The sequence below is a fragment of the Cupressus sempervirens genome, chromosome 1 (genome assembly GCF_028749045.1).
Source record: "Cupressus sempervirens isolate cs-2001-9-10 chromosome 1, ASM2874904v1, whole genome shotgun sequence".
NCBI classification, from domain to species: domain Eukaryota; kingdom Viridiplantae; phylum Streptophyta; class Pinopsida; order Cupressales; family Cupressaceae; genus Cupressus; species Cupressus sempervirens.
Window position 1 is genome coordinate 721,536,318 of NC_143118.1, and position 26,191 is coordinate 721,562,508.

Consider the following 26,191-nt stretch of genomic DNA (forward strand, 5'->3'; position numbering starts at 1 on the left):
TATAGCTATATAAAATTTGTAGTGGTGCTATTTAAAAGTAATTAGGAATAGTAAATGTTATTATATTTTTGGACTGAATTTTTTTATAAATATATTACAAAAGAAATGATAAATTGTCTTATATATATTTTCGTGAATCTATTACAAATATAATATCTTATCTCTTTGGGAAGAAGAAATCTTTTTTTAATTCTAAATATTTAAAGAATTCTAAAAGATTTAAGGCAATCATAATCTATAGGCATAAGTTTATTTTGTAAAGTTGTTAGCTATTTTCTAATTTAATTAGACCCTTTTCTTTTTCGACTTAAGTCTATTATTGTGTTTTAAAACAAGTGCCACATTTTCCTGTATTTGCCTTTATAACTAATTGTATTTGCATTGACCTTATTGAATATAGATACTTTTAATAAATTTAATATAATATGGTTCAAATGTTATATTAATAAATAATTATATTTTTGTGGTATCTAAGTTGAATTTGTAGTTGAAAAATTATTGTGAAAACTTATAATTAATAAATTAAATAATAAATATATAAATAAAAGAACTATTAATTTTTTTTATAAATCTGCACTTATATGTAAACATATAATATATCTCACTTTTCAATTATATGAGATATAAAAATAAATTAATATTTTTAGAGAGAGTATATTGTGGAGTTTGTAATTTGTTTGAATGTTTGGAAAAATGAAAAATTAAGTCTAGCCATTTTATTTATATATAAAAAATTAAATATACAATATTTTTTCTTAGTTTATTTGAAATAAGGTTTAAAAAATATTTCACATAAATTTAAATTGTAAGTTTAATTTATTACTATGAAATTATATTTAAAAAATAGTTTTAATTTAATTTGTTACTATTTTTTTTTTTTTAATCTTCTTTCCTTCAATTAATTATTTTATATTGTGTGACTTTTTTCTTTTCGTATTATGTAAAAAAATTGAAAAATCGTCATAGTTGCAAATATAAAAGCTTGCTAGTTATTTTATATTAAAAAATAAATTTTAAAATTGTTGGAGGTGGATGGAGTGGATTAAAAACAAACATAAACTCAAAGATAAATATTAAAATCGTTGCATTTCATTTTCATACCTTTATGATCTTTGCATTTCATTAATGTGCCCTTGGTGGAGATCAATGGAGATCTAGGATTTCATTTTCGTGCCCTTATGATCTCTACATTTTGGTTGCTGTTCCCTTGTGATCTCTCTGCCCTTGCTCTGCAATTTTGTTCTTGTGTCATGTCCTTGTGATCTTTGTGCCCTTTGCAACTATATCACTACAACATTTGGGGTCAAATTGTGATGGCATTTTGAGATGGCGGCGTAATTTGTGGTGTATTCACACTCAAATATAGTAGTGCTTGCTCTGTGATTTTCTTCAAGGGGAGAAGAGGTACCTATGTAAATATTCTTTTCTTTTCCTTCTAAACATGTATCTCTTTATATTTTCCCTAGTAGGTGATTAGAGAAGCTTCTCTTTATGTATATGTATGTGTATATATACATACATATATATACACATACATATTTATATATATGTATATACATACATACAAACATACATATATAGAGATCACAAGGGCATGACAACGACATGCAAAGATACATACATACATACATACATACATACATACATACATACATACATCTGCATATGCAATTTTATCACCTTGGAAAATTGTATTTGATCTTTACTCAATCACCAAGAGATAATATAATTTATAAGTACATATTTCTGCATACTTAGTTTGCTATGAATAGTTTTGACTGAATTCGTCTGAGGAGAGTGAGTCTACTCATGATGATAATGGCTCCATGCATTGGGTATTTAGAGGAGAGAGACTTATAGAAGATTAGATGTTGTTTATGAATATGGGATGATTTTTTTGTGATGCCAATATATCCTCCTCCATATTGAATTTTGATATCATCAATTTGCTAGATACAAATCACTAGACTTGGTCTTCTGAAATGGTGGGACTAAGATATAAACCTCAAACAAGAGATGTGTGCTATGGTGGGGCAGGAGGAAGATGGTTGTATGAATGGTTGATCAAGCAAGTTGCAGAAAAGTAGGGTATCAGTTGCAAGTAGTTTCATTAATTTGATAAGGGAATCAACTTTGCAAGCAGGATTATCAAAATTGGCATGTCCATCCTTATGATAGATGTCTCTATCTCAGAATAGTAAATTACCTTAAATGACAAGCGAAAAATTATTGAATATATGGAAAATCAAAAGAACATTCACCTATAATATTTTTGAAGGACAAAAATATAATAAAAATATAATTTGGTGGAAAAAGCTATGAGATTTCCACCCTCTTTCGTGTGTAGCTATCCACAATCAATCAAAACAAATGAGGAATGATTAATTTCATGTTTTTTAAAATATAATCCATAAGGTCTCTCTGTATACATACATACACACATACATACATGCATGTATGCATGCATATATATACATACATACATATATGCATACATACATGAAAACAACAATGCACTTTCTAAGACTTTACAATTGTTCAACAAAATTAATTTATTCTACAAGAAAATGCACCTGAAGAACTATTAGCTCAGAAGCAAGAACATGCTATTGAAATAGTACAAAAAGTGCTTGACATGAGAGGTCTGCAAGTGATGGTGTTGATCAGTCTTGAAAACTTCAATATTGAAATGAAAGCTATCGATGATCAAACACCTATGCCAGAGTTACAACACAATATGAAGTTGATTTTAGATAAGGTGGAGGAAGATATTTAAAAGTTTGATAATCAAAATTTAAAGCACGAGAGCAAAGGAGAAGGAGCAGCTTTAGAAAGAGAAGGAGAAGGAGTGGCTTTAGAAAGAGATTGCACAGTAGAAACAACAACTAGACAACATAGAGGATATTATGGGAGCCATTAAATAGAATCCAAGAAAGTGTTGTAGTAGGTACTATGAGATTGGAATCACTTGCAAGTGTCTTTGATAATTTACAGTCCAAATATCAAATGCTTATAAGAGTGTTTCAAGTATTGGCACAGTCTCCCTATGACGATCCCAAGTATCAAATGAGTATAAGTGTGTTTCAAGGTTGGGAACCATTTCAACATCCTTTGCATAGTTTAGAGGTAATATCATTGTGTGAGAGGCTTCTGCAAGGGAATGAGCCTCATGATTATGGCATTTACACAAAAGAAAATTTTTCTTCTTCAACTCCTTACACTCAACTCTTCACTAAATTTATTCTTCAATTCCTTGCATATGCAATTTTATCACCTTAGAAAACTGCATTTGATCATGCTAGCTGGGAACAACTGATTGTTCATTTTATTGTACCTAATCTAATGATAGTTCTATAGGAATTTGTAATCAATCGAGCTAATCAGCAACTAGATCCATTTAATTGTTTATAGCTAGTTTCTTTCTAAAAATATCTGTTATGATATGTTTTTGTAAAATTTCTTGCGAACTTTGCCCATTTTTCCTGGTTTGCATTATTTTTGTGGAGGGTCTTGAGATAAGTCACTTAGCACAAATTGAGTGAGTTTTATTATTATTATTTGGATTCTAGAATATGGATGCAGCTAGATCAATTTTTCTATTGTGCTAAGATGTAATAGCACCTTTAAAAAGATCTCTAAATATACATGTTCAGAAGGAGATATGAAGAGATACCTATTTAGAAGGAAAAGAAACTAAAATTTACATAGCCCTTGAAGAAAATCATAGAGCTAGGGCATGGCAACGAAATAAAAAAGCAAGGGCACAACACGACAAAAAAATCGTAGAGCAAGGGCAGGACATGGCAACAAAATTGCAGATCAAAGGTACACCACCAAAATTGTAGAGCAAGGACACAACAACAAAACACAAAGATGACAAGGGCATGAAAGCCAAATTAAACAGTAAAATCAAAGAGCAAGGGCATGATAACAACACATAGAGATGTCAAGGGCACAAAAACCAAATCGCAGAGCAAAGCTACAACAAAAAAATGCAAAGATCACAGCAACAAAATCATAGAGCAAGGGCATGTCAACAAAATAAAGAGATATCATAGGAACAAAATGTACCAAGCACAAGGGCATGACGACGTTTAGGGCTCTACACCCTCATTCAAAGCTCTCCACCTTCTTTTGTGCACAACTCTCCACAATTAAAACAAATGGGGAATGATTTATGCCTTTTTTTTATACTAATGCAGGTATCACAATTAAGACACTTATGCCAATATTGTGACAATGTCAGGGAAAATTACAAAAAAAGAAAAGAAAATCACCACAAATTAGACCACCGTCGAAATTTGACCCCAAATGTTATAGTGAGATAAAATATCTTAACTAAGTGGACCTAACAAGTCTTTGGAATCCTATTTGGTAGCATCTATTAGTGATTTTTATAAGTCCTTTAGAGTAGGCCACTATTTAGTAATGATAAAGAGTCATAAGGTCTAGATGATCTTTGGTTAAAATCCTCTAACCAAGTCACACTAAAAATGTGCATTTAACCTTTAACAATGTTGGATCCTAACATAGTTCACTTTAGAAGAGTGAATGATTTGGGTTGTTGATCCCCTGGTGAATTTTACCTTTATAGGGTTTGCACATTAAAAGATCCATGGCAGATGTGTGATTTCTTATGTGTTGCAAGTTGATTTTATGTTATTTACTTATTACTACAACTAGGTATAAACTAATTTATATCTCTAATATTCAATAAAGTAATGAACTTCAATTTGATGCTAAAAGATTATAAGTTTGTTTTGAGAAGTTGAATGTGGTTGCCGAGTTATTGTTATGAAAATTTATGAAGTTTGAATTGGTACCAAATTATTTTAAAGGTTGGTAGGATAACTGGATATAACCCTTCCCCCTCCCTTAGTTATCTAATAGGTTAGAATTTACTATGGATGCTATTTTTAATCTCGTGGGTTTATCAATTGGATTGGAACAATCGGTTTGGTTTTTGTTCTAGCTGATATTTTATCTTGTTTTCTAGATGATTACTTTGTAATTGCATTGGGCCTAGGAAGTTGATATATTTTACACTTATGTAAAGCTCACAATTGTAGTGGAGTGGGGGTAGAAAATTTTGGCCTTTTCTATCACTAGCATCTTATGCTTGTGTTGTTTGGATAAGTGTTTAGTTGGAGCATAACAACATGCATTAAGATTTATGCGGTTTCATGGATGGTTGTCATGACATAATTTCATTAATTTGACTCATGTAAGATCTTCGACTAGCATGAGATTGTTGGGATAAGGTGAATCAACCTTAGGATATTTTATTGGTCAATTATTTATGCATTTTTGGAAATATGTTAAATGAGACCAAATATTTTGCAAAGACATACTTGGAGCTAAACTTAGAATGTTTATCTTTTTGACATATTCTCTTGGATTATTTTTATGAAAGAGTTGTGCACAAAGGAATTTTCTAATAGGTTGTAAATAAATTGAATCTAGACACTTTAGAAACAATTTCCTTTTGCATGATAATTCTTTAAAGGCAATGTGTGTGTGTGAGAGAGAAGAGAAGTTCATTACATAGGATTATGTTGTCATTTTTTCCCCTAGGATGGAGCAAGATGTAAATCTTTATGTGAAGGCTAAAAATATATTGTAACTTCTTGTTGACTAATATAGTAGCTCGATCTTTTGGAGTGTGGGGTTTTTTACCTGTAAAGGCTTTCTCAATGTAAATCTATTTTTTTCTATCATCTCTCATTCTTCTAATTTTATTATTCTAGAATATTCAATCTATATGTTATAATGCTGCTAAAATTTATTCAATTTGTAAATTACAATCACTTCCCTTTAAGCTTTTAATTGTGGGAATCATTTATGTGTGTTTTCTCTTTTATGGCATAGTAGTATGTACTTGTATTTGATTATTAGAAGCTATTGAAGAAATAATGGATTATTAGGTGTACATACTACTCTTAGATTTCTCTCTGGAATGCTCTCATTCCCCTTCAACATGAAGCACAACTTAAATTTTATTTAGAGTGTGGAATTCCAACTATGATGAAATTATTACTCAGATCTACTAAACATTTCTGGAAAAAAACATATTATAGTTGTCCTATGCAATCACCAAGAAAAATGCTATCTTCTATGCAATCGATTATCTCATATTGGAATATTCCTCACCCAAAATAGAAAAAAAATAATTTTTCGTACTCGACCACTTTGCAAAAACAATTAATCGCTCATCTATGTACACAAGGACTCTTATACTTAATTTCCATAGGAGCCAAAACCAAATAAAATACATTAATACGTGGTGTGAATCTTCAAGAGAAACCTAAAAGACACAATATGTTTGACATTTCTAGGATTAATTAAGTGATTACAAGTGCAAATAAAAATATATGAACTACAAAATTTTCCCTCAAAGATGGACTTCTACTTGTGAGTGTGAGCCCTCGTGCTCTACCATAAGTATCTTCCACTCATCATATTCACAAATACCCATAACTCATATATATTGGTTGCATTAATGTATAATATAAAAGGGAATGGCTATTTTTTTTTTCTAATTCAAATATCAATGTCTATAGGCATGGAGAAAAAGATCAATGATTGTGAAAAAGAGAGTACACAACTGGAAAAAAATATCATTAATATTTTGAAATCAAAATAAACATAAAACACCCACACACTCCAATAGTTGATATTAACTAACAAATAAATGACTAAAAATGTGTAAATGCATAACATTTTTAGAAGGCACTGTTTTTGGACATTTTCTAGTTCTACATGGCCTTTTCTTAGAAGTGGATCTTCTTTAGATTCTTCATGGTCTCCATTAGACATGGTTCTTTAACATTAAAGTTGCTTAAACAACATTAGCTTATATCGAATGCACATTTCTATAGAAAAAAATCATTAATTTGATGAATGTACAATATGATCTTATATTTTGCATAGAATACATACTAATATAAAAAATATCATTTTGATGAGCACAAAACATTAGGTTACAGTTTGCAACAGTTATCCAAATACATAACATAATTGAATAAAAGTGTCAATACAATGAAAATTATTATTGTGTAATAGAAGACTTTATGCAGAATTTTACATCGTATGCATCCTAATCAGGGTCTTTCTAGAATATAAAAACAGATGTGGAAAACACAAAAGAAGGATGTAACAAGTTGGCAGAATGTGGAGTGCCCAACTAAACAAAGTAGATAATTATTTGTTTGTTCAAGAATTCAAATTTCCCAACTACTTTGCACAAATTTTGCTTAACTCAACCAATTTCAATTAGCATTGCAAGCTTTCAAACAAAAGATAATGACAAACGTAAGAAGCATTATTAGTTTAAATGGAAGCTATAACTCTAGCTACTAAATGCACACTCTATTCTTTGATTGTTCGAAAATCTAAACTAATTTATAAATAGAACCAGACAATAATGTAAAATAGTTTTATAAAATCAATATATAATTGAATTGAAGCTATTACTTCACTGACCTACCAAATGTATCCAACAAATATACAAACATTTTTCTTGCTTTACCTTTCACACATGTTCAACAATATCCATTTGACTAAAGAATCCAATACCAATAAAAAATTAATAATAAAAATAATCCGTAATGCATGGCTCGCATAGAGAACATATTGGCACATCAAATAAATGCGAAACAAAATTTTGAAAAAACACATCTTTCATAATGCTTTTCCATTGTGCCTAGTCCATGGTTCACACCTAGAGTGCATTGTCCCATCTGCTTAAATATATAATGTGACACCAACGTCAACATGAATTAACTAATAATTATTAAATATCTAATGTGACACCAACGTCAACATGAATTAACTAATAATTATTAAATATCTAATGTGACACCAACATCAACATGAATTAACTAGTGATTATTAAATATCTAATGTGACACCAATGTCAACATGAATTAACTAATAATTATTAAATATCTAATGTGACACCAACGTCAACATGAATTAACTAATAATTATAGCACTCATATCCAACCCAAGCCAACGAAGTTATCATCAACCTTCCCTTTGAATTTTGTAGAGAGGTGTGGACAAAGAAATCTAGTATAGCTTACTACTTCCCACACAATTATTTAAAAAAGAGAGCAAAATATTTTTTAGTTGATTTAATATATCCGTAAAATTATTAAATTCAATCATGCTTTGTCTTAAACAAGTCATTAGAGACTTTAAAGAGTTTTGTGTGAATAAATCATCATTTAAATAGACATAGACATTTATATTTATATTTTCCTTTTTCCTATTGACTAGTTGACTTGTTTTCAGATTTGTTCTCTGAGTGTTGAAGGCAAAAGACTAGTCAATATATATATTTTCCTTTTTCCACCACTAATCTCAAAATTTGCTAAGCACGGGTAATTTGAGTAGTGATTTCAAACAATTTTTTGTTTTGGTAAAGTACAGATATAATATATCTTGTATACAAATTTTATAACTGGATAAAATTTGTACTAATGATATTTAAAAGTAATCATGAATAGTAAATGTTATTATATTTTAAAAATAGTTTTAATTTAATTTGTTACTATCTATTTTTTTATCTTCTTTCCTTCAATTAATTATTTTATATTATGTAACTTTTTTCTGTTGGTATTATGTAAAAAAATTGAAAAACCATCATAGTTGCAAGTATAAAAGCTTGTTAGTTATTTTATACTAATTTTTTTTTTAAAAAAATTGTTGGAGGTGGATGGAGTAGATAAAAAAAAAACATAAACTCAAAAATAAATATTAAAATCAATATGCAAAACATAAAGAATTATAGATTGGGATGTTTATTAACATAATAAAATCTATTACAATTTCTTAAAATTCTACACATTTTTTATCCACTCATGATCCACAATGATAATAATGTAAATAAAAGGTTAGTAGTTGATAGTGGAAAGTTTCTGAATTAAATACCAAGTTTGACAATACTTTGGAATTTAGTGGTAATAATTGATACTTTCCAGCGAAAATAAATACTAATACTTTTAAATTATATCAATATTTTATAAATCAATAAATATACGAAAGTATATTACTCCATTTGCATTAGCTCTATCACACACGGCGATGGGATTGCAGAAGCGCATGAGTTGTAAAGGTCGGTTGATTTATTTGTTGGAGCGTAACAATGCAGAACCTGATATTCATATTACAATTTGACTAGCTGTGGAAATTATCTCCTACTTATCAATGCAGAACCAGTTTATTTGTTTGGTGGAGCGTCGAATAAAATAAATAAATAAACAAGTAAGAAGCTGCATAAGTGGGGCTTGGTTGAAATGTCTGTCCACCCATTTCCCAACATTAAATAAGCATGGTCCTGCAAATAATATATTCACTACTTTTGTTCGTTTAAATGTGCATTGAATGTGTTGAAGCATATGTCTATGATACACACGAACCTATCTTCCTGCTCAATATTTGGTGAGTCTGTAAAATACATAATCTTGTTCCCTGGAATGGACGGCAACTTTAATGGTATTCGACGAAGTGGATATTTTAAAATGTGTTCCTACTTAGTTTTGTCTATTTTATTTGAATGCCGTTGTTTCTTTGTCTATTATCTTCTGTCTCATTATTTGTATCCTTGTGTTTATTGATAGTTTGGACAGATATTGCAATCATGGTAGACATACCAAAATTGATTTGACTGAATCAGTTGGACCATTTTTCCAAATATTGAACTTCATAAAGTTAAAATTAACCACGGGAATGTGTTTGGTTTTAGATCATCTTTGTAGATTGCAGACTGAAAAGTGTTCATAATCCAACCAAAAGAAATTAAATTATCGAGTTCTTATCAATAGGAGTTTTACAATTCTACGGCACAGGTTAATCTCTTACAAAATTTTTTTTATCAAAGACAAAACAAAGTAAACTTCTTCTTTTTTTCCAGATTCCCGAAATCAGAAGCAGATCGATGCACAAGCTTTGCTCCAGTTTAAAATGTCTGTGAAAATAGATCCAACATTTTCTCTATCTAATTGGGTAGCTGCAAACTATGTTTGCAATTGGACTGGAATAACCTGTGATCACAATGAACGGGTCCTGAGTGAAGTTCTGAAATACAAGGCGCTGAGTGGCCAGATTCCCCCTCATGTGGCAAACATCTCCTTCCTTGCAACTCTCGACCTCTCTAATAATTACTTGTATGGCCCCATCCCCGCAGAGCTGAGTTCGTTGCACAACTTGCAAAGACTCGTTCTTGGCCCAAATAATTTGACAGGAATGATCCCACAGCAGTTAACGAACTGTACTGCGCTGAAAACCCTAGATCTTGGCTGGAACCTTCTAACTGGACGGATCCCCTCTAAACTCGGCGATCTCCGAGAATTAAGAGTACTCAACCTGGAAATCAACTGCTTTTCAGGAGAAATCCCCAAGTCCGTAATTAATTGCACAAGATTGCGTTAGTTGTCGTTGAGCAGGAATATACTTGAGGGATCAATTCCAGAGGACGTAGGCTATTACCTGCCCGAATTGCAAGAGATTTCCCTCATGCTAAATAATCTAAGCGGCAGCCTTCCTAAGTCTATAGCGAATTGTTCAGCTCTCCGTATTCTTCGCACAGGCTATAACAAGTTGAGCGGAGTTATACCCACAGAAATTGGGATGCTGAATCGCCTTCAAATTCTTGGGCTTGGTGTTAACCGCTTCCATGGAAAAGTTTTCCCTCTTCTCCTTAGCCACACACAACTACGGCTGGTTAGTCTCGTACTAAACAGTTTCGCGGGTTCCATTCCGGAAGAGATTGACCTCAAGCTCGCGAACTTACAAGGTCTTTTTGCAGGGGGCAATTTGTTCAGTGGAGAGATCCCAAAGTCTTTGGGAAATTGTTCTCAGCTCTCATTTGTTGATCTAGCAATGGTTTCGTCTGGAGATGATTGACCTCTCTTACAACAAGCTTACAGGAGATATCCCTTTGGAGATTTCAAACTTCCACTCACTCACCTTCTACCTCAACGTTTCCCACAATTCATTGACAGGAAGACTGCCTTCTCTGGGAGCAATGCAACTTGTTCAAGCCATAGATATCTCTTCTAATAAACTCTCGGGACACATCCCTGCCGACATTGGCAGTTGCGTGGAACTGCAGTACTTGAACCTGACCAAGAACAACTTGGATGGAAGAGTACCGCAGTCACTAGGAGAGCTTAGAAGCCTCGAGGTCATTGACTTCTCCATCAATAAACTATCAGGGCCAGTCCCGCCCTCTATTGCAAAAGTCAATATGCTCCACCTCCTGAATTTCTCCTACAACAACTTGAGTGGACCAGTTCCAAACCAAGGAGCTTTCAGAAACCTTAGCGGATCATCATTTTTGAGAAATCCTGGACTATGTTCAGCCTCAGGCTGGTTGAATTTACCAAATTGTAGAAGTTCTGAGGAGATTCGATCAAATGAGAACGGCTTAAACATCACACACTAAGGCTTGATTCCTAGTGCAAAAGTGTTAAATTGTCAAAATTTGACTTACTTTTCCAGGCTTAATTTCTTCTTAGTGTGTGATGTTTAAGACTGGCCGATCAAATGGGTTTAACAAGAAGGTTATCGTGGCTGTTTCAGTTGGCATATTTTTCATACTGTGCTGTATTTTGGGCACATTTTACATCTTCTCCAGGAAGACCAAAAGACAGCCATTCACAAATAGTTTAATGGGAAAAGGATTCATGCAAATTTCCAGTCGGGAGCTTCATCCAGCAACCGAAGGATTTAGTGCCGGTAATTTGCTAGGAGCGGGTAGGTTCGGGGCAGTTTACCGAGGATTGCTGTCTGATAGAACATCGGTGGCTGTTAAGGTATTCAATCAGGACTCTCCAAATTCATATAAGAATTTCTACAATGAGTGCAGAATACTGAGCAAAATCAAACACCGGAATCTGGTCAAGATCTTGTCCTGTTGCTCAACACCAGAATTCAGGGCGCTAGTGCTCCAGTTAATATCAAAGGGAAGCCTCGAACAACAGCTGCACCATGACTGCAAGTTGAGTTTAAAGATGAGATTAAACATTGCACTGGATGTGGCGCATGCAATGGCATATTTACACCATGATTGTTCTCCTGCTGTTGTTCACTGTGACTTGAAACCCTCAAATGTTTTAATGGATGAGAACATGACAGCGCATGTTGCTGATTTCGGAATTGCCCGTTTAATGTCTTCTACCGATTCCGCAAACAGCAGCAGTACCTCTAGCTTGAAGGGAACAGTAGGCTATCTTGCTCCTGGTAAATTTCTCAGCAGTATGAAGCCCAAGCTTTCGTGTTAAATTTTCGCACTTCTAGCTTTATTTTTCCATTTCATTAGTTACTTTATGCATGCGCTGTTTTTAATACTAATGAAATGCTATGAGCTTCTGTAGAAAATGGATTGCGGGCAAATGTTACGACCAAGATCGACGTTTACAGCTTTGGAGTGGTCATCCTTGAAATGGTGACGGGGAAGAGGCCCACTGATGAGATGTTTAGTGGAAACAAGACATTGCCAAATTGGGTCAGAAGAGCGTTTCCCGAATCAGTGGAGGAAGAGGTGGGAGATGATGAGTTGCATGAGGAGGTTTCCACAGAGCACGGCAACAACTGGCTGGTTAGTCTGATTGGAATAGGATTGCAGTGCACGAGGTACAGTCCAGGGGAAAGGCCGACAATGAGAGAGGTGGAGGGGATGCTCGAAAGGATTGTGTATGGCTCAGCATATGGCAATTTGGAAGAACATGCATCAGTGCAGAGCCTATTAACACCAGTCAGGGGATTAGGGCATCCAAGTATCGACGCATCATCTTCGTCCACGTCTTAAAAGAAAAACTGGTTAAGCTATTGAAGAGCCTCCTCAATTATTATGCCTAGTAGATGCTTTGAAACATCTAAGAGTCGATTGGCTAGGCATATTCTGTAGCAGGAATTGTCGGCAACGTGAAACAGCAAACTAGAACGCAGATCTTCCCGTCAAGCTAATTCCCTTTGAATTTCTATGGAGAGGTGTGGTAAAATTTAGAAGTGTAACCACTTCCCATAGAAAGAGAGCACAATATATTGAAGTGCAAGAAGTGCGTGCCAGATAACCTCAAATAATTTTTAATTTAATTTTTAAAAACAGTAAAATGTAGATTTGATGCCGGCATAGATATTGGCACATGGCAAAGCTGGAATATGGACAAGCATGCAATTTATAGTGGCTGTCACATTTGGTCAATGCCACTGTTGACCGGTGGCTACGCCACTATAAATTGGCTGAAAAAAAAAATAGTGGCAATCTCATTTTTCACCTTTATCTTTTTTTTTTGTGGGAAGTAGTTTACTGAAGTAGGATATGACTCTTTTTAGTCACACTCCCTCCCTTATATAAAACAATTCAGGCGTGCTTTGTGGAGGGAACTAATGTTTTCATTTGTTTTCTTTTGATTAATTTCTCTAAGAAAAATTAAGGTATGAGCTAATGTTTCTGAGCATCTAATCAATTACCGAAAGCTAATTTCCTTTTTCTGATTAGTCAGCAACAATTTTGCTGCAAAAGATATAAATCATTTTTTTTCTAAATTAATAAAAACAAAGAAAAAGTAGGACAATTTTTTTGATTTTTGGGGACATATTCTCCCTTTGCCAAGATAGAAACCATCATGTCATAAATGAAAAATTTTGAACAATTTTTGTTTTAATAGTTAGCTAGCTAAACCAATAAAGTAAATGAAGGTGCACATTCAAACAAAATTCACAAGTGTGAGTTAATCAATTGCCTCACAAATTGTTTTGTATGAATATTATGATATATTTGCTACTATGCTATATTTACAAACTAATCAATTCATGTTTATACAATTCTTTTTTATTGGATGTTTGTGGTAATATAAAATATTGAAAAAGTAATGGAAATAGTTAGAAGTTAGTTATTTTTTATTAGTTTAAGATAGAATTCAAAGGATAAGTACACAAATTTCTCATATACTTTTTTTTTTATACATGATATTTATTCAAATCATTAAATAATACAATAAAAAAAAATATCATTATTCTTAAAAATTTATATTCTATTAATTACAAACTTAGAAAAAAATTAAAATGATTTCTAAATGAATAAAAGATACTTTCAAATTCAAATGTGAGGATAAAAAATTAGAATGTGAGATTAAAGAATTTAAAACAAAAGATTTTACTTAGTTTTATGTGTGATTAATAAGTTTAAAGATTGTGATTTTAAAAATATTCAATATTCAATATGTTTCAATATTTACTTTTATCTATTTAGTATTATTACACAGGGTAGACAAGAACATCCAGTCATATTAATGAGATGGTTGGATAGTCTTTGTCCTATTTGTTAATAAAATGGATATCTCTATTATCCTGCTCTTTCACATCCTCTTTCACATCCTCATGATGGATCACGTAGTATGATCTGAAACGTTGATGGTAAAAAAGCATACACAATTGAATCCCGAAAATTTCATTTTTATAAATGGATTGTGGAAATCTTATGATGTTAATTTGTCCTATTTGTCAATCAAATTTTCACTAATAGGAGTTTAAGCTCACAAATTTTGTTCTTCCATATTTAAGCCAATAGGCTTATATGTGGGAGCTTTGTTCCCGGATTTTATAATTTTTTGCCAGAAAATTGTCAGCCTCTCTTGGATTTCATATTTTCTGACAACATATCTCTAATTTCTATTTTTTATTCACCTCCTCATTTAAAAGATTGTGTTTGACATTTGTTTATAAAAACAAACTTTTCAAACAAAGTGAAATAGTGGAATTTTGTTTATAAACTATTGAAGAATTTTCTATGGTGTAAAGAGGGTTTCATTATCTTCCTTCCGTACTCTAGCCATTTTCTCTATGTATAGTGCAGATTTTTCTTGGGTTTTTAATAGATTTTTTAGTTTCTTAGTGTGACAAATTTTGTGGATGAGTTAATTTTTTTTTTTTAACACCATTTAAAAAAAAATCTATATGACTGACAAATTAATGAATCATTGAATGATAGGTGTTGGAAAGAAGGTAAAAGAAAGTTTGAGGGTTGTATATTACTTTTGTGACATCTTATTCATTTTTAATTAGGTAAGATTTTTTTTATTATAATTGTTCAAATCAACATACTTATGTTTCCAAACTCCATTGGATACTATCATTTTATTGAATTGTGTAGAATTTACTTTTATTAAATATTTGTAATTACATATATAACAATAACTAAAATTGGAGTGTGTTACTGATATATGTAGGAATGAGATTTAACAATAATAGCTTTAATGAAATTATTTTTACCTATATTTGATATTGAAGACCTTAATAGAAAATATCATTAATGCATCTAAACAAGAGAGAAAAGTTGAAAAATAAAATGATAAATATAGAAAATAAAAAATATATATAACATTTTAAATAGAGAATGCTTTGAATCAAAATTTAAAATATATAGAAAGTATTTGTGCATCTAAATTTTATTTTAATATTTCTTGAAATTAAACTTTAATTTAATTTTAGAATATAAATGATTTGCATGAGGGTTATATTCATAGTTTAGAAACAAGTTAATTTAGATTAACTTTCTGATAGTAAATATTTTAAAGTAAAAATTTATTATTCTAGAATATTCAATCTAATTTTATTATTCTAGAATATTCAATCTATATGTTATAATGCTGCTAAAAGTTGTTAGATTTATAAATTACAATCACTTCCCTTTAAGCTTTTAACTGTGGGAATCATTTATGTGCGTTTTCTCTTTTATGGCATAGTAGTATGTACTTGTATTTAATTATTAGAAGCTATTGAAGAAATAATTGATATTAGATGTACATAATACTCTTAGATTGCTCTCTAGAATGCTCTCATTTCCCTTCAACATTAAGCACAAGTTAAATTTTCTTTAGAGAGCGGAATTTCAACTACAATGAAATTATTGCTCAAATCTACCAAGCATTGTTGGAAAAAAAAATATTATAGTTGTCCTATGCAATCACCAAGAATAATTCTATCTCCTATGCAATTGATCATCTCATATTGGAATGTTCCTCACCCAAAATAATTTTTTTTTTTTTTTGTTCTACTAGACCACTTTGCATTAACAATTGATCACCCATCTCTATAAACGAGGCTTCTTATACTCAATTACTATAAGAGCTAAAGCCAAATAACATACATTAATATGTGGTATGAATCTTCTAGAGAAACCTAAAAGACACAACATGTTTGACATTTTTAGGATTAATTAAGTGATTACAAGTGTAAATAAAAATATATGAATTATAAAAATTTCCGTCAAAGATGGACTTCCACTTGTCAGTGTGAGCCTTCATTCTCTACCATAAGTATCTTCCACTCATCATATTCACAAATAGTGAGAACCCATATATTGGTTACATTAATGTATACAATTCCAAAAAACATAAAAGGGAAGGGCTAATTAAATTTTATTCTAATTCAAATATCAATGTTTATAGGCATGGAGAAAAAGATCAACGATTGTGAAAAAAAGAGTACACAACTGGAAAAAAAAAATCATAAACATCTGTTCTTCCATTGCTCCTATTCTACTCAGATATGGCACCTTTGGTGGAGCGCTTGGGGTTGCTCTTGTCGGCATGCTTCCTCTTTGCCTGAGTGCTAGGCTCGCTTGGGTAGTGCTCCCTCCAAGTCTTCTTCTCTCCATGCTATTTGGATTGCTTGCCCATCTTTCATGCTTTGGCATATCTGGTTGGAGAGGAATCGTTGCATATTCCAAGATGTTCGGCTTGGTGTTTTGCATCTTTGGTGGAAAATATCACATTCTCTCCAGGAAACTATTCTTGTGAAGTGTGAGCTTGATGGGGGTATGGATCCGGTTGATCTTGCTATCTGTAATCGCCTCAATTTTCATCTGCAGGATGGGGTTGCGGCTCATAGGTTTCCTTCTATGTCCAGGCAGCTTCACCATCAGAGGAAGGGTCGGGTTAACCAGGATGGGCACTGGACTCCTCCTCCCTATGGAGTTCTGAAAATTAACACTGATGGTTCTTCTCGTGGGAATCCTGGTCCGGCTGGTATTGGCGGAGTGGCTCGTTGTAGTTCTGGGAATGTTAAATTTTTCTTCTCAATTCATAAGGGTGATTATACTAACAATCTCATGGAAGCTCAGGCTATTTTATATGCTGTGGAACAGTGTTGCTTGTGGGGATGGAGTAAGATTATTTGTGAGTCTGATTCCCAGGTGGTGGTGAACATGCTTTCTTCGCAAGAGCTTGAGGATGTTAGTTGGTAGCTGGCCACTGTTGTTAAGCATATTCTTTTCTTCTCTTCCTCTTTTCAGTTCATTAGGTTCAAGTATATTCCGCGAGAATGGAATAGACCTGCTGATTGTTTAGCCAAATGGGCTTCTAGTCATGATCCGGGTTGGAATATTAGGGATAGGGGGCAACTGTCCTTTGAGATGGTGCAAGAATTTGATGATCTTGTTGCTCAGGATCGAGCTCCTTGTTGAGCTCTCCTTGTTGTATTCCTTTCTCTCTTAATAAATTTTTACCCCTCTTTTTGCTACAAAAAATAAACATAAAACACCCACAAACACTAATAGTTGATATTAACTAACAAAAAATGACTAAAAATGTGTAAATGCATAACATTTTTAGAAGGCACAATTTTTGGACATCATCGAGTTCTACATTGCCTTTTCTTAGAAGTGGATCTTCTTTAGACTCTTCATGATCTCCATTAGACTTTGTTGTTTAACATTAAAGTTCCTTAAATGAATCAATAACATTAGCTTCTATCGAATGCACACTTCTATAGAAAAAAAATATTAATTTGATGAATGTAAAATATGATCTTATATTTTGCATAGAACACATACTAACATTAAAAAATATCACTTTGATGAGCACAAAACATTAGGTTAGAGTTTGCAATATTTATCCAAATACATAATATAACGTAACTGAAAAAAAGTGTCAATACAATGAAAATTGTTATTGTGTAATAGAAGACATTATGAAATTTTTTACATCATATGCATCCTAATAAGGGTTTTCTTGAATATAAAAAGGGACGTGAAAAACACAAAAGAAAGATGTAAAGAGTTGGCACTCTACGCCCAACTCAACAAAGGATAGAATTATTTGTTTCTTCAAGAATTCAAATTTCCCAACTACTTTTCACAACTTTTGATAACTCACCAAAATTTAATTAGCGTTGCAAGCTTTCAAAAGAAGATGATGACAAATGTAAGAAGCATTACAAGTCTAAATGGAAGCTATAACTCTAGCCAGTGAATGCTCTCTCTATTATTTGATTGTTCAAAAATCTAAACTAATTTATAAATGGAACCACATGACAATATAAAATAATAATTTTGTAAAATCAATATATAATTGAATTGAAGCTATTACCTCACTATTAAAATATTTATTGCACAAACATTACTTTTAAATGACCTACTAGATGTATATAACATATATACAAACATTTTCCTTACTTTACCTTTCACACATGTTCAACAATACTCATTTGACTAAAGAATCCAATACCAATAAAAAATTAAAAATGCTCTGTAATGCATGGCTCACACACAGAACATATTGGCACATCAATTAAATGTAAAACAAAATTTTGAAAAAACACATCTTTTAATGCTTGTCCATTGTGCCTAGTCCGTGGTTCACACCTAGAGCGCATCTGCTTAAATATCTAATGTGATACTAATGCCAACATGAATTAACTAATAATTATACAACTCATATCCTTATTCGTGTTCAAGCAAGCCAACAAAGTTACTGTCAAGCTTCCCTTTGAATTTTGTAGAGAGGTGTGTACAAAGAAATGTGATATAGCTAACTACTTCCCACACAATTATTAAAATAAGAGAGGAAAACATTTTTTAGTTGATTTAATATATCAATAGAATTATTAAATTCAATCATGCTTTGTCTTAAACATGTTATTGTCTTTAGACCTCAATGAGACTCTAAAGAGTGTTGTGGGAATAAACCATTATTTATTTAAATAGATGTAAACATTTATATTTATATTTTTCTTTTTCCTATTGACCAATTCCATTCAATTTATTACTTTCCTCTTGCCCTACGTGAGATGTCGTCCTTCTAGGCCTGCACGCAAGAGCCCTTGATATACGGTCTCCTGTGGAATCTCCATTAATTTATGAAACGAAAAATAAATATAAAAAAATAATATTTTCAGAAAATTTGAATAAATAAATAAATACACCGTACACTTCAGAAACTTTGGTTAATATTTCATAGACACAAATTCCGATGCAAACTAATGTGCAAAAGTTTTGGTGAAAACAATATAGTCTCCGCCTTTAAACGCGGGACTAACAACCAGGCTTCCAGCACCTTAAAAAAAGTTCTAAAATTTAAAATCCAAAGCACGCTTCTCACGTTTCGCTCAAATATTTCTCCCTCCCCATACAAACAAAAAGTATTTTACTCCATTTGCATTAGCTCTACCACACACGGCGATGGGATTGCAGAAGCGCATGAGTTGTAAAGGTCGGTTCATTTTCTTCATTCTCTTCTTTACTTTCCTCTTCTCCGCACTCTCATTCGATGATTCCCGAAATCAGAAGCAGATCGATGCACAAGCTTTGCTCCAGTTTAAAATGTCTGTGAAAATAGATCCAACATTTTCTCTATCTAATTGGGTAGCTGCAAACTATGTTTGCAATTGGACTGGAATAACCTGTGATCACAATGAACGGGTCCTGAGTGAAGTTCTGAAATACAAGGCGCTGAGTGGCCAGATTCCCCCTCATGTGGCAAACATCTCCTTCCTTGCAACTCTCGACCTCTCTAATAATTACTTGTATGGCCCCATTCCCGCAGAGCTGAGTTCGTTGCACAACTTGCAAAGACTCGTTCTTGGCCCAAATAATTTGACAGGAATGATCCCACAGCAGTTAACGAACTGTACTGCGCTGAAAACCCTAGATCTTGGCTGGAACCTTCTAACTGGACGGATCCCCTCTAATCTCGGCGATCTCCGAGAATTAAGAGTACTCAACCTGAAAAGCAATCGCTTTTCAGGAGAAATCCCCAAGTCCGTAATTAATTGCACAAGATTGCGTTACTTGTCGCTGAGCAGGAATATGCTTGAGGGATCAATTCCACAGGACATAGGCTATTACCTGCCCAAATTGCAAGAGATTTCCCTCATGCTAAATAATCTAAGCGGCAGCCTTCCTAAGTCTATAGGGAATTGTTCAGTTCTCCGTATTCTTCGCACAGGCTATAACAAGTTGAGCGGAGTTATACCCACAGAATTTAGGATGCTGAATCGCCTACAGATTCTTGGGCTTGGTGTTAACCGCTTCCATGGAAAAGATTTTCCTTTTCTTCTAAACTATACACATCTACGGCTGGTTAATCTCGTACTCAACAGTTTCGAGGGCTCCATTCCGGAAGAGATTGGCCTCAAGCTCGCGAACTTGCAAGTTCTTTTTGCAGGGGGCAATTTGTTCAGTGGAGAGATCCCAAAGTCTTTGGGAAATTGTTCTCAGCTCTCAGGTGTTGATCTAGCCGGCAATCGGCTCAGTGGTATGGTGCCTCAAGAATTGGGAAGGCTAAATGCTCTGGAAATACTGCATCTAGGCGGAAATGAATTGTCAAGTGGAAGCTCCTCTGTTTTGGATATTTTTACCAACTGTTCCCAACTCAGAGATCTCAATCTCTCTCAAAATTATTTCATTGGCACTTTGTCAGGGGACATTGGAAAACTCCCTCCCGTCCTATCAAAATTATACTTGAGTAGCAACAATATAGCTGGTAATATACCAGAAGAAATCGGTAACCTTACTGGGTTGACCATTCTTTCTCTCGGCGGTAACAATCTAATAGGCAAAATTCCCAAAGCCCTTAGTCGTCTGAAGAATCTACAATGGCTGGACTTGAGCTTCAACAAATTGCAAGGCAGCATTCCACTAAAGTTTAGCAAGTTGGTAAATTTGGCATATCTACGGCTTGGGCACAATGAAATCTCTGGAGAGATTCCTTCATCAATTGACAGTCTACAACAGCTAAGGGAAGTAGATCTCAGTTACAACGGGCTAACAGGAAGGATACCAGATGTTGTTGGGCAATGGTTTCGTCTGGAGATGATTGACCTCTCACACAACAAGCTTTCCGGAGATATTCCTGCAGAGATCGCAAGCCTCCATTCATTGACCTTCTACCTCAATTTTTCACACAATTCATTGACCGGAAGATTGCCTTCACTGGGAGCAATGCAACTTGTTCAAGCCATAGATATCTCTGTTAATAAACTCTCAGGACCCATCTCTGCCGATATTAGCAGTTGCGTGGGAATGCAGTATTTGAACCTGACCAAGAACAAGTTGGATGGAACAGTACCACAATCGCTAGGAGAGCTTAGAAGCCTCGAGGTCATTGACTTGTCCTTCAATAAACTATCAGGGCCAGTCCCGCCCTCTATAGCAAAACTCAATATGCTTCACCTCCTGAATTTCTCTTACAACAACTTGAGTGGACCAGTTCCCAACCAAGGAGCTTTCAGAAATCTTAGTGGAACATCGTTTTTGAGAAATTCTGGGCTATGTGCAGTCTCAGGCTGGTTGAATTTACCAAATTGCGCCACAAGTTCTGCGGAGATTCGAACAAAGGGGTTTAATAAGAAGGTTATCATGGCCGTTTCAATTGTCACATTTTTCGCATTGTGTTGCATTCTGGGCGCATTTTACATCTTCAGAAGAAGGGCCAAAAGACTGCCATTCACAAATAGTTTATTGGGAAAAGGTTTCATGCAAATTTCTAGCCAGGAGCTTTATGCAGCAACAGAAGGCTTTAGTGCCGGTAATTTGCTAGGGGCGGGTAGCTTCGGGACAGTTTATCGAGGATTGCTGTCTGATAAAACATCTGTGGCTGTTAAGGTATTCAATCGGGACTCTTCAAATTCATATAAGAATTTCTACAAGGAGTGCAGAATACTGAGCAAAATCAGACACCGGAATTTGGTCAAAATTGTGTCCTGTTGCTCAACACCAGAATTCAGGGCGCTAGTGCTCCAGTTAATGTCAAAGGGAAGCCTTGAGCAACAGCTACACCATGACTGCAAGTTGAGTTTAAATATGAGATTAAACATTGCACTGGATGTGGCGCATGCAATGGCATATTTACACCATGATTGTTCTCCTGCTGTTGTTCACTGTGACTTGAAACCCTCAAATGTTTTGATGGATGAGAACATGACAGCGCATGTTGCTGATTTCGGAATTGCCCGTCTTATGTCTTCTACCGATTCTGGTGCAAACATTAACAGTACCTCTAGCCTAAAGGGAACAGTAGGCTATCTTGCTCCAGGTAAATTTCTCAGCAATATATTCAAGCCCAAGATTTCCTGTTAGATTTTTTCACTTGCAGCATTATTTTTCCATTTCATTAGTTATTTTATGCCTGCGTTGTTTATAAGAACAATGAAATTCCCTGAGCTTGTGTAGAATATGGATTGGGGGCAAATGTCACCAGGAAGATCGACGTTTACAGTTATGGAGTGCTCATCCTTGAAATGATGACAGGAAAGAGGCCTACCGACGAGATGTTCAGTGGAAACAGAACTTTGCCAAGTTGGGTTAGAACAGCATTTCCTGGAGCACTTGAGATGGTTGTTGACAGAGAGATGGTAGGTGATAAGTTGCCTGAGAAGAGTAGTATTGAATCCAAAGAGCTGGTTAACTTGATTGGAATAGGATTGCAGTGCACGAGGTACAGTCCAGGGGAAAGACCAACAATGAGAGAGGTGGAGGGCATGCTCGAAAGGATTGTGTATGGCTCAGCATATGGCAATTTAGAAGAGCACCCATCTATGCAGAGTCTGTTAACACCAGTCAGGGGATTAGGGCATCCAACCATCGATGCATCATCTTCGTCCACGTATTAAAAGAAAAACTGGTTAGGCTATTGAAGAGCCTCCTCAACTATTATACCGAGTAGATGCTTTGAAACATCTACGAGTCGATGGGCTAGGCATATTCTGTAGCAGGAATTGTCGGCAACGTGAAACAGCAAACTAAAACGCAGATCTTCCCGTCAAGCTAATTCCCTTTGAATTTCTGTAGAAAGGTGTGTAAAATTTAGAAGATAACTGGTACAGCTAAACACTTCCCAAACAAGAGAGCACAATGTTTTTAAGTGCAAGAAGTGCGCACCAGATCACCCCACATGCCAAAGTTGGACCGTGGACGAGAGTACAATTTATAGTGGCTGCCACACTTCATTGCCATTGTTGTTGGGTGGCTCATGTGGTTGAAAATGTTTCTCAATTGGCTGAAAAAAAAGGGTGGCAATCTCACTTTTTACCAGTTTTTTAAAAATGGACATCAGTTTACTAAATTTTATGATTGTTCTGAGGTTCTCTTTCTCCGCAAATGGGCATTCTTGGTTATGATTAGTAACTAGTTTATATATATTTTTAATTTATATAAATAAAGTCGAGAGGTGTCTATTGCACTATGAAAACAGGTATTTCGAGAAAGATATCTTTCAGTATATATATATATATATATATGTGTGTGTGTTAGTAGTAGTTGCAGCACATAATTAATCATAGTATTTGTTTAATTACATTATTTCAATTAGTTTAATTGTAATAAGGTAAGAAAAAATTATGATTCATATTTTTAAAAGTTGAAACAAAATCAAATTAAAATTGGAGGATAATTGCATTAAGTAAATCATTTTCATTGAAGAAAGGTATTATCGTTAAAGTTATGCTGTAGATTTAGAATGAGGGGGTATGGTTTAATATTGTGATAATTGTTAGGATTAAAATTATCATTAGTGTTAGCATAATGACTTAGGTTTACACCATGGTTAGGATTAGATTTGACTTACAGTCTTGTTCTGAATTAGGATTGGGATTACATATTTGTGTTACTATATACTAAAGTTGAATATTATGGTTAGTATTTTATGGTTTAGGGTAACAATTATAGTTAGATATAAGGTTTACATCATGGTTAGTATTAGGATAAGGGTTAGGGTTTTGATCAAGCAATAGACTTATAATTAGAGTTAGGCTAATGAGACATTGTGACAATTTGTGAAAATAGGCACCTCGAGAACTCTCTCTCATGTCTTTTTATCTGTCATCCTCTCATAATATATCTACCTCACATCTCACATTCATCCCCTTATATATAACTCTCTCTCTCTTTCTCTCTCTCCCTCTCTCTCTCTATTACTACCCACTCTCTTTGTCTCATTTATCTTTATCTCTCATCCTCTCTCGCAATGTCTAGCTCATGTCTCACCCTCATCCCCAGCCTCTTTGTCCATCTCTCTCTCCCTCCTCATCACGTCTCTATCTATTTTGGATCCTTGTTACCCACATTCTCTCTTTACCTCATCTCTCCCCTTCTCTTTTTACATCTCCCCCTTAATTACCATCTCTCTCTCTCTCTCTCTCTCTCTCTCTCTCTCTGTCTAACCTTGTATTCCACACTCCCTCCCTACTATCACCATCTCTTCCACTATTTACCCTCCCCCTTACTTTCTTGCCCCATCACCATCTCAATTCATCCTATGGGCCCTACAAATTCTCTTTATTTTTACTTCATCTCTCTCCCTTTCCATGTTGTCTCTTTCTACCTCATCTCTTCCCCCTCTTCTCACTCTCTCCTATTTCCCACCCCCTCTTACCATATCCTCCCCTTAATTACCATCTCTCTCTCTCTCTCTCTCTCTCTCTCTCTCTCACACACACACACACACACACACACACACACACACACACACATTAATCACTTTAACTTTCTCCTCTTTCTCCTCACATAATCTCTACTCCCTATTTACCCTCTTTCTCATGTATCTTTATCTCACAAAATTCCTCTCTCATAGTTATCTTTATCTATCACAACATCTCTCACACATGTATCTCGCCCTATTTCCTCTTATATGTCTCTCTCTCTCACATTTCTCCTCCCTCATATCTCTTTATCTCTCAAATTTTCTCTCTATGTCTACCTCATGTCGCTTGCCTCCCCATCCTTACTCTCTCTCATAAATTTCTCCATCTATTTTGGACCCTAGTTATCCTCTTTCTCTATTTACATCCTCTCTCCCCTCCCCCCTAACAATGTATCCCCCCTTCTCTCTCTCTCTCTCTCTCTCTCTCTCTCTCTCTCTCTCTCTCTATAATGGAGACTAGTTATCCTCTTTCTCTCTTTACTTTGTCTCCCCCCACTCTCTCTACCATGTCTTCCCCCTAATTACCATCTCCGTCTCCCTCTCTCCCCCTCTCTTGCACCCCCAACACCCGCTAACTGCTTGTGAAATTCAACTATATGTATTTTTTTTAAGTTTATTTATAAAATTTGATTTTAAAAAAAAACTTTAAACTTCATTTGAAAACTTTCTCTTAATTTTCAAAGTTTTACATTACTTCTAAGCTTTCTTTTAATTTTAACATTACAGATTTTTTAATATAAATCTTAACCTTATTTTTAAAGTTTTATGTAATATCTAATTTTTAAAATATATTTTAACTTCATTTTTTTGGTTATAATCTTAACTTCATTGTTTAATTACTTTATCAAAAATTAATTATACTAATCATCTTTACTTTATATAATTAGATATCCATTTTTTATTTAATTGTGTTAGATCTAGATCAACATTTCAAATTATATAATTCAATATCTAATATCTATCATTGCAAAATGTACTTTAAATTGTACTTCTTTCCAATGTAATTGTTTTTGTTTGTCCTTGTAACAATGTCTTAAGTTGTGTTTGTGTTTATTTTAAATGAACATGTTTAATTTTCACAAGTCAAAAGAATGAACGATAAGCTCAGTAAGGCAAGGGTCCCATAGAAGGCCCGACTTGGGCTCTATTTTTGTGGAGCGGGTGACCCCATGATAACATTTTAAGGGGGGCTAAAGGTTTATTTAGAATCTTTTCCTATAAAATAGGAACCCCAACTTTTTAGCCCTCTCAATTTAAAGGGGTGAAAATGGGGTGGGGTTGGAATTAGCCCCACCAGCCTAGGAAAGGATTTTTCCATTTGTCAAAAAGCTCTTCAACTTCCCACCAAAATGAATTTATATCTTTATTTTCAAAATTTATTAGACAATTAGATTCCTTTATTTTAGAAGCTGATTTTTTAAAGAGGATTCAATTAAAAAATTCATGGGATCCCTTCCCTCTAAATATTCCTAAAAATTCTCAGT

The 26,191-nt window shown here is 33.9% G+C and overlaps 1 protein-coding gene and 1 pseudogene across 1 annotated transcript; both read left to right on the forward strand.

Moving 5' to 3' along the window:
- Nucleotides 1-12,814, forward strand: part of LOC149579970 (uncharacterized) — a 47,612-nt pseudogene extending 34,798 nt beyond the window's left edge.
- Nucleotides 12,815-19,247: 6,433 nt separating this feature from the next.
- LOC149579971 (uncharacterized) lies at nucleotides 19,248-23,471 on the forward strand. Its single transcript, XM_089812752.1, has 2 exons — nucleotides 19,248-22,322; nucleotides 22,460-23,471. The coding sequence occupies exons 1-2, from the start codon at nucleotides 19,469-19,471 to the stop codon at nucleotides 22,897-22,899; spliced, it is 3,294 nt and encodes a 1,097-aa protein (XP_089668878.1). The 5' UTR covers nucleotides 19,248-19,468; the 3' UTR covers nucleotides 22,900-23,471.
- The last annotated feature ends 2,720 nt before the right edge of the window (nucleotides 23,472-26,191 follow it).